The sequence below is a fragment of the Sus scrofa genome, chromosome 2 (assembly GCF_054392235.1).
Source record: "Sus scrofa isolate SSC_HxYL_T2T_F1_AM1 chromosome 2, Sscrofa_HxYL_maternal_Yorkshire_Landrace_v2.0, whole genome shotgun sequence".
Taxonomy (NCBI): domain Eukaryota; kingdom Metazoa; phylum Chordata; class Mammalia; order Artiodactyla; family Suidae; genus Sus; species Sus scrofa.
The window spans coordinates 89,408,023-89,421,844 of record NC_139384.1 but is presented as its reverse complement, the minus strand read 5'-3'; the positions used below and the strand labels follow the sequence as shown (position 1 = coordinate 89,421,844).

General features: G+C 41.9%; 1 protein-coding gene and 1 long non-coding RNA gene across 47 annotated transcripts in view; one reads left to right on the top strand and one right to left on the bottom strand.

The window, feature by feature from the left end:
* Positions 1-1,428: 1,428 nt before the first annotated feature.
* Positions 1,429-11,680, bottom strand: HNRNPH1 (heterogeneous nuclear ribonucleoprotein H1). Of its 46 annotated transcripts, none has more exons than XM_085013653.1 (14): positions 11,400-11,680; positions 10,158-10,312; positions 8,700-8,855; positions 8,347-8,490; positions 6,695-6,833; positions 5,567-5,745; positions 5,409-5,480; positions 5,219-5,352; positions 4,944-5,079; positions 4,249-4,308; positions 4,067-4,156; positions 3,306-3,398; positions 2,773-2,822; positions 1,429-2,181 (listed from the first exon to the last, which is right to left on the bottom strand). In XM_085013653.1, the coding sequence occupies exons 2-13, from the start codon at positions 10,252-10,254 to the stop codon at positions 2,773-2,775; spliced, it is 1,350 nt and encodes a 449-aa protein (XP_084869779.1). In that variant the 5' UTR covers positions 10,255-10,312; positions 11,400-11,680; the 3' UTR covers positions 1,429-2,181. The 46 variants fall into 46 exon arrangements, with proteins under 46 accessions (XP_084869779.1, XP_084869784.1, XP_020939989.1 ...); XM_085013658.1 differs by having other exon boundaries at positions 4,097-4,156; XM_021084330.2 differs by having other exon boundaries at positions 10,158-10,286.
* LOC146405559 (uncharacterized) overlaps positions 11,120-13,822 on the top strand; it is a 32,503-nt gene continuing 29,800 nt past the window's right edge. Inside the window, exons 1-2 of the long non-coding RNA XR_014837979.1 lie at positions 11,120-12,570; positions 13,466-13,532. This is a non-coding gene — a long non-coding RNA (uncharacterized LOC146405559). The remainder of the gene's footprint in view (positions 12,571-13,465; positions 13,533-13,822) is intronic.

Sequence of the window (13,822 nt, the reverse complement as noted above, 5' to 3'; positions counted from 1 at the left end):
CATTTTCTGGTTTAGCAAACTCCCCCCACCTAAGCAATGAGGGACAGATGGTCCAAGGTGGTACTTCGCCAGCTTAAATGCCAGGGTTGGTTGGCAGGGGTGGGTGTCTTGTTAAAATGAGACTATGTCTGGAGGTTCTGGTCATTCCTAAGAAGCCCCCAGGAGATGCTGATCCAGAGAAGGTTCCAAAGAAAGTTTCTAGTTCTAGTCCCTTTTCCTCCTCCAACAAGCCATGTTTTTCAACAAAGATGTTCCTTATGAGAAACTGAAGGACCCAGGGAAGGAACCCTCCTAATACCCCAGACATAGAACAATTCAGTAAAGATCTCAGGGGTTATTACTAGGTTTAAAACATAGCTGAACACCAACGCTCAACAGTGCCTCCGAGGTTATCTCTAAACCTGCGGAAGACAAGCACATATGTTCCAAGTACACTTCAGTATCACCAACTAAAAATGTGCACCCAGCCTTCAGAGAGCATGCAGCAAAGTAGGGTCTGTAGAGTCTGTAGGACCCTTCATGCACATCTTCATGCAATACTGCCACATGCCTAAAAAAAGGCTATGGTCCTCCAACTTTTCAGAGTACACATCCTATTAACCTCACCCAGGACAAGAGAAAATCTTCAGCAGTTACAGTAAGTAAAAATGTACATAACATTTTTACAATGTGTACAAATGGCTTCAATCAGCACAGGCCAATATTCACAGCTCAAGTTCTAATCTTAGTACAAGCTAACGCTGTCCATTAGAGGAATGTGAGTGGCAATTACCAAAATGCAAGGTTATGTGCAAAGGCATAGTTACATGCAAAGGCAATTTCTAGAACTGCTTACTACACTACTTGGAGATCTAACATGTCATTGAGTTTTTGAAAAATTTCAATTACTGACTTAAACTAGTCATTTTTTTTCTCAGAAGTACCAACTTGGCATTCTACCTCAGCATTATGAAAATGATCTTGCTCTTAAGCAGACTTTATCTTGAGGAATGACAGAAAGATAGAGGACTTTAAAATTAGAGCTTCCATGAGTCTGGCTCCTAGAAGACACCCCGTATAAGCAAAATTCAAACACCACCAGTCTGCGGAAGAGCACCTCCTCAGCCATGCTTGAAGGTGGCTTCCATTGACATGCAGAGCATGCAGTGAGGACACAGCTGCCTCCCCCTTGGCTTTGTGCAAGTCCTTAGCAAGTCAAAGGTGGTTCAGATCAGATCCTGTGCAGCCAGGCCAAACACAGCCCTTCCACAGGGCCCCAAAGCTGTTTACCTTCAGTTGCACTGGAGGGAAGAGTAGTCTGAAGACATCTACACAACAGCCTCAACTGGCGAGCCTGTCTGCCACAGCCAGAGACATCACCTACGCCCCAGGCAGGAATAGAGCACCAAGAAACAGTCCACATGACACTGAAGTATAGACAAGACAAAGTGCAGTTTTTAAAAGGAAGATTTATTTGACAAGTTCACTTAGCGCAATACACCTAAAAGGAAATCACAATACAATGAAAGATTTAAATCAAGGCCTCAGAATTTCATACAAACACCAAGACCAGAATCCTAAAGTATTGGTATTGCGTCTCAAATTTTCCCCATTAACTTAAAAAAAAAAGCTTAAACTTACGTGCCTTAGAGGTTATTAAATGAAAACTAGAATTAACAAACATGCCAAATGTTTCACTTTTAATTGTAGACACAGCTCCTATATTTTTACAAAAAAGCATGTCTTTCAACATGCACTCAGTGTTCAATGTAATGTGGTATAAGAGCAACATTTAACATAATTCAACTGCTTTAACCTAAATACACTTACTGCTTAAGTACATCCTACAATATAACTAACTTGAGAAAAGCTGAAAATTATTTAACAGTTATAGTTTACTCAACTTAGTTGTTACATCCTAGATGAATGTTTGTGTTCAAAAATACTGAACCTTAAGTCTTTAAAACAATCCTGATTCCCACTTAGAGTAAGCATAAATCACAAGCTTGTATTGCAAAACTGTTAAAACTTAAGTTGTTTTTCTTTTTAAAAATGTCGACTAAGAGTCAGTGATCAGGACCAATTACATTCCCCATCCACCACTCATACTGGACATGCTAGACATCCCTCCCATTCCGTTCACTCCCATAGATGCTCGGCTTCCACTACTGTAGTAGCTGCTGTTCACTGCTCCTTGGCTGCCTGCAAAGACATCAATTTCACAAGTCAGGAGAAGTTATCAGATTATCGGTCAACTAAAATATAGCATTCCAAGAAAAAGTTTAAAAGTATACGAGTACAAATGGCTGCTGTCCAAGTGGTGAGAAGCACTTTTGGGAAAAGGGACTCCCGACTCCAAACAAAGTCTCAATTAACCCCTTTTCTCTGCAGTACCAACTTGCCAGACTCTTGTTGCTACCATTTAAGTGGATGCTTCAGGATCAACGTGGAAAATTTAAGTTTAAAGGAAAACTAGTGTTTTTCAAAAATTGCAAAATTACTTCATGTTGTTTTTAAAAGCTAAACAAGGCATTTAAAAAAAATTTACTGCAAACATTCACAATGTGAATATGGATATATGAATAGGGAGCACAGGGGCAGTCTCTTGCTTTTCCTATTCATGGTGGGCAGGAAGTGAGACAACAAAGTTGGTCTAAAGGCAACTCACTGTGCCCAAAATGGCAGCCTCCATAGTTAAGTCAGAGCCATTGAATGCTATAGAAATAGTATTATTACAACATATCAGTATTTGCTATTGGGAATTTAAATTATATTTTTCGAGAAAATATTTACCTATGCAATGTTTGATTGAAAATCACTGGAGTTTTCCTGTAAAACTTGGTCTGCAAAAGGATTTTGTAGGGTAAGACTATAATACCAAAATCACCATTCTTTAGACCAATTGAAAAAAATAAATAAATAAAACCAATCCTAGGTTAACTGACTAGTAAATACGGTCCTGAACCCAACCACCATTCTATTATTTAAAATTCTCCCTCCATCTAAAGTGGACTTAATGCTAACAAAAAAAAGAAAAAAGAAAAAAAAAAAAAAACAAGAAAAAGTGAACTGTTTAATGTTTTAACAAACGGAGGCAGATTTTTTTCTGGCTCGACATTATTTCAAGTTGCAATAATGACTATTTTATAGAATACTTCCCCCTCCCAATGACCAATTCTGAAAAATTAAGCTATTTGAATAGTTACATTAGAATCAAGAGCATACATATAATAACCCAATTTCACCAAAGAGGAGCCTGTATATTCCCCCAACTAAAGAAACCTGTCTAAAAACTTAATCCTTAGTATACATAAAAATACACTTACCATATCCACTCATGCTGCTCTGGCCACCATAACCGCCTCCATAACCACCACTCAGCTGCTGGCTAGCTGGGCCACCATAACTGGACTGGTTTGCTGTTAAGTTAAGAGAACATTAGAACCTTGTTCCTTATGTAATGTGGTACCTGGTGGTACCGGGCTTGTAATTCTAAATCTATTATTTTCCAGTCTTGATATCACTATAACTCTCTGCCTCCTCTGCCTATTGTCTATGACCAGACTACCTTTCTATCCATCATTTGAGCTAGTCAAACATTTATAAACCACAAGGTCAACAACATACACTTCAGCAGGACTGAATCCACATGATTCCATAAATAGAGGCATTTTGACAAGAACTTATGACACTGCTTAACTGGATTTAGTGGGGTTCCCCCCACAATTCAATATATTATCACTGATACACAGCTATCACTGAACACCTAGTTATGCCCAACTAATTATGCCCCCAAATTTTAAGTTATTTTGATCATGTGTTTTGGTAAATACTAACTTTAAACATCCTTCATACTAGTTTCTTTCTACAGTCCCCCCCTCCCCCCAAAATACTTCAAACTAATTAGGTTATCTACTCTTAAGTATTTTATGTAACTCACAAGGACTTAAGGCAGACATACAATTCAAAATTTCTTTGCCTAAATTATGCTAAGACTCATATATACACATATATATAAATTAACTTAACTTACATAACCAACTTATATAGATATGTTTTGGTTTTTAAAAAAACTAACGATATTTACACAAGCCCATGCCTCCCATCATTTGGCTACCATAAGCACCACCGCTTGCTCCTGCTGTAGAATTCAAGAAGAGTTCTACATATCTGTGTTCTGAAATGAGAGAAAAGGCATACAAGGTTAGCTTAAAAAAAAGACACTAAAGTGATATTTACACAAACCCATGCCTCCTAGCATTTGGCTACCGTAAGCACCACCGCTTGCTCCTGCTGTAGAATTCAAGAAGAGTTCTACATATCTGTGTTCTGAAATGAGAAAAAACAAAGTTTGAAAATGTTTGTTGGTGAAAGAAAAGATAAGCACTTTTAAATTCTTTTAACTCTGAGAATTTTAAATACTTTCAGTAAAAAAATTCTAGCTCCATCTTTGAGGCGATTTACTTCATGCAGGTTTCAAAAAGCTTTTTTTTTTTTTTTTTTGGTCTTTCTAAGGCCACACCTGCAATATATGGAAGTTCCCAGGCTAGGGGTCAAATTGAAGCCGCAGCTGCCAGCCTATACCATGGCCACAGCCACACTCGATCTGAATTGCATCTGTGACCTACACTGCAACTCACGGATCCTTAACCCACTGAGCAGGACCAGGGATCGAACCTGCATCCTCATGGATATTAAGTCGGGTTCATTACCACTGAGCCACAAAGGGAACTCTTCAAAAAGCAGTCTTCTAAACATTCATTTAAATTGCTCCATCAATTACGGATATGCCTTAAGTCAGTGTTCTCAGCACAAATTCCTTTTAGTCATACTAACTTTAAAAACCCAAACTTTTTATAAACATCCTGTCTCTATCACTGGAATATTAATACCCTTACTATTCCTCTCATTAGTCACAGATCTATTTGTTAGAGAGACCCCCAAGATGCTTAAGTCACACTCACGCATATTTGCTTTGTCTTTTGACATAGCTGCCACTGCATCTTCATGAGTTGCAAACTCCACATCTGCTTCACCAGTTACTCTGCCATCAGGACCAATTTCAATATGTACTCTCACAGGGTTGAGTGGTGAAAAAAACTAAATATAAGGCATTTCAGAGAATCAAGTCAAAAAGTGTTAGAAAAAAAACAATTTTAACATGCTCTCTCACCTAAATAGAAACATGTTTTTACTACTACACTAAAATAGACAACTTGTGAATTTATCCTACACTTACATTATAAATGTCATTCTCAGTAGCTCTGTAAGGTAATCCCCGCATGTGTACACAGTGTCCTGTTGTGCTCTGGAAAGTAGAGCCACCATCCCCGTATCTGTGATCTGACATTCCTGAAAAACAGTAATTGAGGTCTAGATGAACAAGAGTGTAAGTATCCCTCAGATGAGAAATTCAATTCTTACCTTACCTCTTCCAAATCTATCTGATCCAAATCCATAGCCATCATTATAGCCATTATAATCATCATAGCCTCCATAGCCTGAAAAAACACAAAGTACAATCAGTAAATGAAAACATGACACCTGACACATGATACCTAACATGACACCTGATATTTTCACGTACCTCCACCATAAGCACCACGCCTCATCCTTTCAAAGCCAGCTCCCCTGCCAATGCTGTTATACCCTCTGCCAGCCCCAGGTCTGTCATAGGGACCTGGTCGCTGCATGGCCATAAGTTTTCGTGGAGGATCATAGTGAGTTCTAACTTCAGCACGACTGCTCTTAAAGATTTCGATATACCTAAAGCATTGTTCATGAGGAAAGGGGGTGGGGAGGGGAGAGAAAACATTAGTTCATTTCATACGGGTATTTAATTACACAAGAAAACAATGTAGTCATAGCCATGAAACTGACTAATATTTAAAGCCAGATTTCTTATTTGCATAGGCAATGACCAGAAATTCACTCAATTTTAAGATCATTTAATGTAAACTTTATAGAAAAAAAAATTCACTCCTCTGAGGCAGAAAGCCCAACCTTAGGGGTAGAGAGGAGTACCGTAAATATTTCAGGAGGGAAAGAATTCCACTCAACTTTCAACATTTCATGTCTTAAATCCATTGGCATCATGTATAGCAAGCAGGCCAAAAAGCCAGCCTTCACCAACAGTCTAGCCCACACTACACATTTTCTTTCGCCAATATATACCCCAGCCTATGCTTTTAGTAGGAATCAGCATAGGTAAGCGCATGCTTCAATGAAAAATAGTCACAAGCAAAGAGAATAAAACCTTTTGTGACAATTTCTTGAAAGCTATGCTTATTAATACATATGCAGAATATTTATACAGCAAGAAAAAGTTTGTTGCATTTCAACTTTAAAAACAAGATCAGAAAGTATCACATTTTCTTATGGTAATATTAATTTACTAGGTGGATGTTATTACAGCTAAAGCCAGGTTTGCATTAACATTTTTAAAGCCATAGTCTCTCAACTCCATTGACTGGGGGTTAATTAGGAATATTACAGAAGAATTATAAAGTAGACCAAATTAGTTAGGGACAATTGCAAAATCTAAAATTTAATCTGAAAACATTATGGGACTTTGACATGGGAAACATTTGAAAATTACGGCAAAACAATTGGGACTAGGAATCAGATTTTCTTCCTAGATTCTAAGCAGAGAGAATATGGATTTAATTGTTTACCATAAGAAAAGTGACAAATCCAACCAACCATCCATCCCCACCTGTGCCCTATTCTTTCCTTGTGTTTCTTTAGAGCCTTTTCAGCTATTTCCTGTGAAGCAAACTGCACGAAGGCCTCCCCCGTACTCCTCCCCTGGAAGTCCACCGGCAATGTTATCCCATTTGGCACGATTTCCAACCCTTCAACCCAAGGACAAATAACCCCAGTAGGGGGGCAATATTAACATCACAAGCCCAGAAATGATTCTTCTTATAGCTTTAAATAAACCAGAATTTTAACTTTAGGTATGTCACGGTATGCTTTCAACAAGTACTCTTTAAAAATGCATTGTAGTAATATGAAGTTCCATTATTATTACAATCTATAATTCAATTCTTAACACACCCTATGGCACAGTATTCAAGAAAAAAACTTGCTGAACACAGGATGCATTAAGAATTCAACAATTAAGAACACTTATTTATCTATGCAACGTAATGCTGAGTTACACAAGAATTTAATAAATTTTCAAACATCAAATACAACAGTTTTACTAAATTCAAAATACACCTTTTACCTCATTTCATATTTCAATGTTTTAAAGTTAGTGGAACTTCAAGTTTTAAAAAATTACACATTTAAACATTTTATATATAAATTGAAACATTGCTTAGTCATATAACTGACAAACATACAATCTAAACTTGCAACAAAACAACTGATCTAACACAGCACAATCATGCACTCTTATGCTCTAACAGTAGTATGATTCACTTCTGGAAATTCCGTCTATGAAAAATCCTTTCCGTGGATACATTCCCAAGCTTACAAAAAGGGCTTAAAGCACTTTCCTAGAAGATATGAAATTATGTTCATATTTAACGTTGACAGATAGCATTCAATTCTCACCAATTTAGACAAAAACAATCAAAACACTTGTTTTCAAAAATTCTGGCAAAATATTAGGACTTGATACATATCTAATAGTCAAGGTTTTAATACATACTACACTAAACCATGAAAGGATTTGTTCTTACTTCCAGTTCATCACATCATGAATATTAAGCAATAGTATTTAAAATATATGCTCTAACATTCTGCTAAACATGCAATTTATCAGCTCTTCAGCATAAAAACATTCAAATACTTTAGGCCCAAACATTTTCAAAACATTCTGTTACTTCAGATATTAAGACTACATTCAACCTACACTCAGATCGACTAAGTTTATAATTCCCTGACTGAAGCAATTGTTTCCCTGAGGTTTTTTCTCGCATAAATACGACTATTAGAGACATTTCTGGTCCTGTGACCCAGTGTGTCTTACAATATAGACACTTGCCATAAATTACAACAACCTAACTAACATACTAATCTAATGTTTAGGGAGCTTACCTTTAACTTGAAGTACTTTGCTGAACAGCATTGTGAGGAAAGTAGTTAAGATGTTGAGGACAATCCTCAAAAGATCTACTCTGAACTACAATACTAAATATAGGCAAAGTTAGCATTTTGGAAGTACTTAATTAATCCACCTTTAAGATGGGCTTAAATTATTTGAAGGTCTCCAGGAAGAAGAAAACATTGATTCATCTGCATATACTCAGAACCTGTTTTAATATCTAAGCTACTCAACTTTTTAAGGCCTATTAAATCACATGTTGCCATAAGCTAGCCAGAACTCACTGCTCAACAACAAACACGACTACATACCTGAGAAGAACTGAACAATTTCTTCCTTGCTACATCCAAAGGGGAGTCCTCTAAGCCGTACAAAGCCATCATTGGCCGTGTCAGGACTATTTGGACCAGTATGCTTCAACACCCAATCCATTTCAACGTTGTTTGACTTGAATACTGAAAAAGGTGCTTAGAATTAGTCAACTTTGGAAAGTTAGAGAATGAAGTTCAGACTTCCTGGGTCTTTAGATAATCTAGGAAGAGCTGCCATAAACTCTTAGATGACCATTTCCCATGCGGTCAAAACCTAAAATTCAGAAGGGGTAAGATAGAGCTCTATTTGTTTAATGTTTTATTTACTGTTACTAGGGCAATGTAAATCAAACCTTCAACATATCTGTGTCCCATAGTTTCTCTGTCTTTTTTCAGGGCCAATTTGACTTCATCTTCTGATTCAAGTTCAACAAAAGCCTCGCCACTCGGTCTGCCTTCTCTGGTGTAGATGAAACGAATACCTTGAGCCCCATTTTGAATTTTGCAGTCTGGAAAGAAAACAACCGTTAATACAGAATTTAAAACTAAAAACCACCGCTGGGTGATACAGATGAGATGCCCATTCACACCCCCACTACAAAGCAGATCATTTGCAAAGCCCAGAATGACCAAGGTATTACTAACTCCCAGGGTGTCTCTAGCAGTAATGAAGCAATTATTCTCCCATGACCAAACTTTCTCATTACCTGAATACATTCCCAAGTCATCAAGAAGATCCAATATTAGAAGCAGTTTCTTATTGAAGTTATCGCCAAGTCCTCACTACCCAAGTGTCTCCATTAACATTCTTTTCTAACTCCTCAGCAGACTGTCAAGTGTGTGATTTTATGGCATATTCTGAATAAACTTGGTATGGAATTTTGATTTGGAATATCTGATGGTTTTACCTTACCAGCAGCAAACACTACAATTTCTTACTCAAATCCAAATTGCAGGGCCAATACTCACCTGAAAGGGGATCAATGTTACCAAGCTAAAATGCTCCAAGTTGCACAGCTGAAGCCAAACCCAGTCTTGCCCACTGCAAGGTGGCTTCCCGTGTACTTGGTTCTTGTTCTACAGGTCGTTTTCCGTTACACAGGCTAAATTCAGATAGTAAATCAATACTACAAATATCCTTCCAAAACCTGTGAAGTTCTTCCAAATATATCTTTCAATCTAATCTTACACTAATAATAAAACAAGGTCATTTGGCAGAAATCACTCAGGAAATCTACATATTGGGAAAGAGCTACATAGGTAACGAAACTTTCCTGGGCTTCAGCGTCCTAGACTGTAAAGTGAGCCAGAACAAAAGCTAGATAAAGAACTCTTCAATGAACAAATCTTAATTAGGAAAATTGTCTGAAATTAAGAAGTGACATTTTTAACTTTTCGAAGCAAAATGCCCCGTTTCAAATAAACATTGAAATTGAAAAGGTTTTATGCTTTGAGGTTTCCGAAGCTGCGGGGCAAATTTCTCAAGACTGAGGAGAAAATCACATCTATCCATTCTAAAAGACATCGACAGAAAAACCAGTACTCAAAGATTTAAAAAAAAAAAAAAAAATCCACCAAAGAGGCCGCATTCCCCCCAAGAGGGCCGGCAGGGCGGGCGGAGCTTTCGCAATTTCCATTGCGTAACAGCGGCCGGCCGGGCGCGAGCAGGCCGGCGGGAACGGCTGCCGCCCGCGCCCCACCAGGGGGCGCCCCGGGCCCGGCCCGGCCCGGCCCGGCCACCGCCGCCTCCCCGCCCGCCCGCCCGCCCTGCGGCCTCGGCCGCTTAACTCCCGCCTCCGCTTCAGACTCACCAGAAAAAAACCGCTGCACTTCGTCCGCCGAGCAGGACCAGGGCAAGCCCCGGACCTTCACCACGAATCCCTCTCCGCCTTCGGTGCCCAACATCATCGTCTCTTAGTGCGTTCGGGCGTCGAAAAAGACTGCAAAGTGGGGATGACGGTCAGACCTGAGAAATGTTAAAATTAAACAGCCTTCCGTTCCGCTCTCGAGACGCCCTGCCGCCCCGCCGCGGCGCCTTAATAAAGGCCGAGGCCGTGCGGACTTCCCGACCCCACATACTCCAACGCCAAACACCCCCTTGGCCAGCGGTCGGGCCCCCGAAGCCGCTCTGTGCACCAGGTACCGGTGCCCCAAGCCAAAGGGGAACCCGGCCTAACGCCAGCGTGGAAGCAAGGAAATGGCGGCGACCGCTTCCGCTCCGCCTCCTCCGACATCTCACACAATAGAGTCAGCGCGGCCTGCAGGCCTCAGCGGCCCTGCCAAGACTCGGCGAACCATTCCTCGCTCCCAACGGCAGGCCGCACCTTGCTAAAGCCTCCCAGGTTCCACAGACTCCTGGGGGTAAACAATCCTCGTAAAAATGGCATCCTTGGAGTCCGCTTCGCGGTAAACACGGAGCAACAAACACTCACCTACACGAACAACTTCGGCGTGGCTGAGAAGAAATGGCCAGCGGGCGCCTGCGCAACCTAAATAAGGCGCTTAGAACAATCTCTGCGCACGCGCAGTCAGGTGGCCGCACCGCCCCCTTGCGTCACACAGAGCTTGGGCGCATGCGTAATTTTACGTTCCAGCCCATCTCCAGGCAGCAAGTTATTAAACGCTGGCGTTTTAGGCTCAGCCCCTCCCACCTCCTTAAACCCGCGGGGCTTTTATGCGCCTGCGCCTTCCCGCGATTATTGCGAGCTTTAGCGGTTTAATTTAGTTTCACGCGCATGCGTCTTCCTTCAAACCGTTCTCTGATCTTACCCGCCAGAAGGGGGGAGGGGAATGGCGGCTGTCAGGTCCTTTATAGGAACTGTACTGTGTACTAGCCTCTGGGTTGTGATGAGGTGCCGCTTAGCCCATTATCTACAGTCCTGGACGACCTGAAGTTACAGGCGCTCCCCGCCCTTGTGCAGCCTATACACCTTTTCTTCCTAGAGCCAGCCCGTGGCAAACAGCGCTGCGGGACTGCGTGCTTCCCGCGCCCGAAGATATCCCGGCGGCGCCGGGAGCGAGTCCTGGGCCTTCCTGCCGCCACTGTTCCTTACCTGTCGTCGTTGGGCCTGGGGCCCCATGCAGAGTCCCTGTGCCCGTGCCTCAGTCTCGTACTCCGCTTTTGCCCTAACGAACTCGCGCTTTGTGACCCCCAGCTGCCCCGCCCCAAGACCTGCGGGCCCTGAACGCCCCGGGCATTAGCACGAGAGGCGGGCGCGGGCATTAGCACGAGAGGCGGGCGCCGTACGCCGAGTCCCGCTGCGCGTCGTGAGTACAGGTTGAGCAGCCAGTGCGCGTTGCTCCGCTTTCTGGAGCGGGTTCCCGCTTGATTTTCCCAAGGCTAAGTAGGAACCGTTTTGTCCATCCCTAGATGGAGACACTCGCCCTGGCGAGACTCCAGGGTCATCTCGTGTGCGCACAGAACTGGAGGCTGGTGATGCTCGTGATTTCCAGTAGCACTGCAGGAATTGGGACCTTGCTCATAGGCTCTCAGTGCTCCCTTTGTCTGATCCTGCCTATCCTCCCCACCTCCAGCCTGGTGGACACAAGCAATAAACACGGAGTACCACAGCAAAGACCTCTCTGAGTGCCACTACTCAGAGATGCAAGAAAGCATGTTTTCGCCCCTGCGATGGTCTGGAGGCCGTATCCAGTTTTAATAGGTTTGAGAAAACTGGAGAGGACATCAGTGGAATAGAGGGAGAAGATGATCCAAGGTCCCAGAAGTAGGCAGGGGCCAATCCTGCCAGGCCATTTAGGCCTTGGCAAAAGTGATAATTACAAGCACAAGAAAAGGTTCTGGCAGGTCTTCAGCAGGGCGCAAGAAGAGCTGTTCGAAAAGAAAAACTCTGCTGCTGGGTGTAAAGGGGACACAGATGGAACAAGCACGGTGAATGCAACTGCCTGCCCTCAATTGCACACGGAGCTAGAGGAAATAGAGGGCATTTTGGCTAAAGTCACTAAGATGGGATTCCCAAATTGTCTAGATCAAAGGTCTATTTCTGAGTGATTCAAAAGCAAGGAGAGGAGTTCCCATCCTGGCTCAGCGGAAAAAAATTCGACTAGTATCCATGCAAACGAAGGTTCAATCCCTGGCCTCGCTCAGTGGGTTAAGGATCTGGCATTGCTGTGAGCTGGGGTGTAGGTTGAAGACCCGACTGGGACCTGGCATAGGATGGTGGCTGCAGCTCAGATTCAACCCCTGGGAACCTCCATATGCCGCAGGTACAGCCCTTAAAAAAAAAAAAAAAGGCAAGGAGAACAGTTTTTGCTCTTGGCCACTGTCTCTCCAAAACATCACAAGACTGTCTTAAGGTTTCCTAACAGGTTACATCATTTGAGAGCTTTGGTCTTATTAAATGACCTAAGAACACTAGTTTCTGGTTAGGTGAAGGAAAAAGCCTGACCCCCTCAAATCATGTCTTTACCTTTCAACAACCTGGCTACATGTCTAAGATGTTTATTTTCCCTAAAGTTTTCTGGGATTTTTTTTCACAGTAAGTAAATGTGATGTGTAATCATCACAGAAAGATAAGATCATTTCCTTGGATAGATTTCTAGAAGTAAACTAGGAAGGACCTAAATATTTTTAGGGCCTACCCTAAATTAAAGGTTTGACAACCCCTCTCAGGGGCAGGTGAGGGTTCCATATCCTTTTGCTTTGCTGACACTGAAAATTCCCTTTCTTTTATCCTCTGCCAATATTTTTATTTTTTGGTCATGCCCAAGGCATGTGGAAGATTCCAGGCCAGGAATCAAACCCATGCCACAGCTGTAACCAGAACCACAGCAGTGACAGTGCTGGATCCTTAACCCACAGAGCCACGAGGGAACTCCCCAGAAGGTTTTCATTTTGATGAAGTCAAAGCTATGGATACTTTGTCTTTAAGCTTAGAAAGTTTGTCTTTAAGCTTAGAAAGCCTCTTCCCAGGAGTCTCCTTGTGGCTCAGCCAGTTAAGGATCTGGCATTGTCACTGTTGTGGTGCCCTTCCACATGTGAGATGTGGCTTGCGGGGGCGGGGGAGCTCTTTCCCATACAAAGATAAAGCATATATTTATTAATTATCTTTTTCATCAACTTTAAACACCTTTTTTTCAGTTTAATCTCTCTAAATTACAGATGTGGGAAGTTCCTGTGCGGTGCAGCAGGTTAAGGATCCAGCATTGCTGCAGCAGTTTCACAGACTGTAAGTGCAGTGAGGGTTCAGTCCCTGGCAGGGGAACTTCCACATGCTGGGTTGGGCCAAAAAAATAAAGGATGTGCCTTAAAAAATAATGGCATGTTGTGGGATTGGCTGGGAATTTGGGGTTAGTAGATGCAAACTATTACATTTACAATGCATAAACAACAGGGTTCTACTGTATAGCACAGCAAACTGGGATAGAACATGATGTACAAGAATATTTTGGAGTTCCCGTTGTGGCGCAGTGGTTAACGAATCCGACTAGGAACCATGAGGTTGTGGGTTCAGTCCCT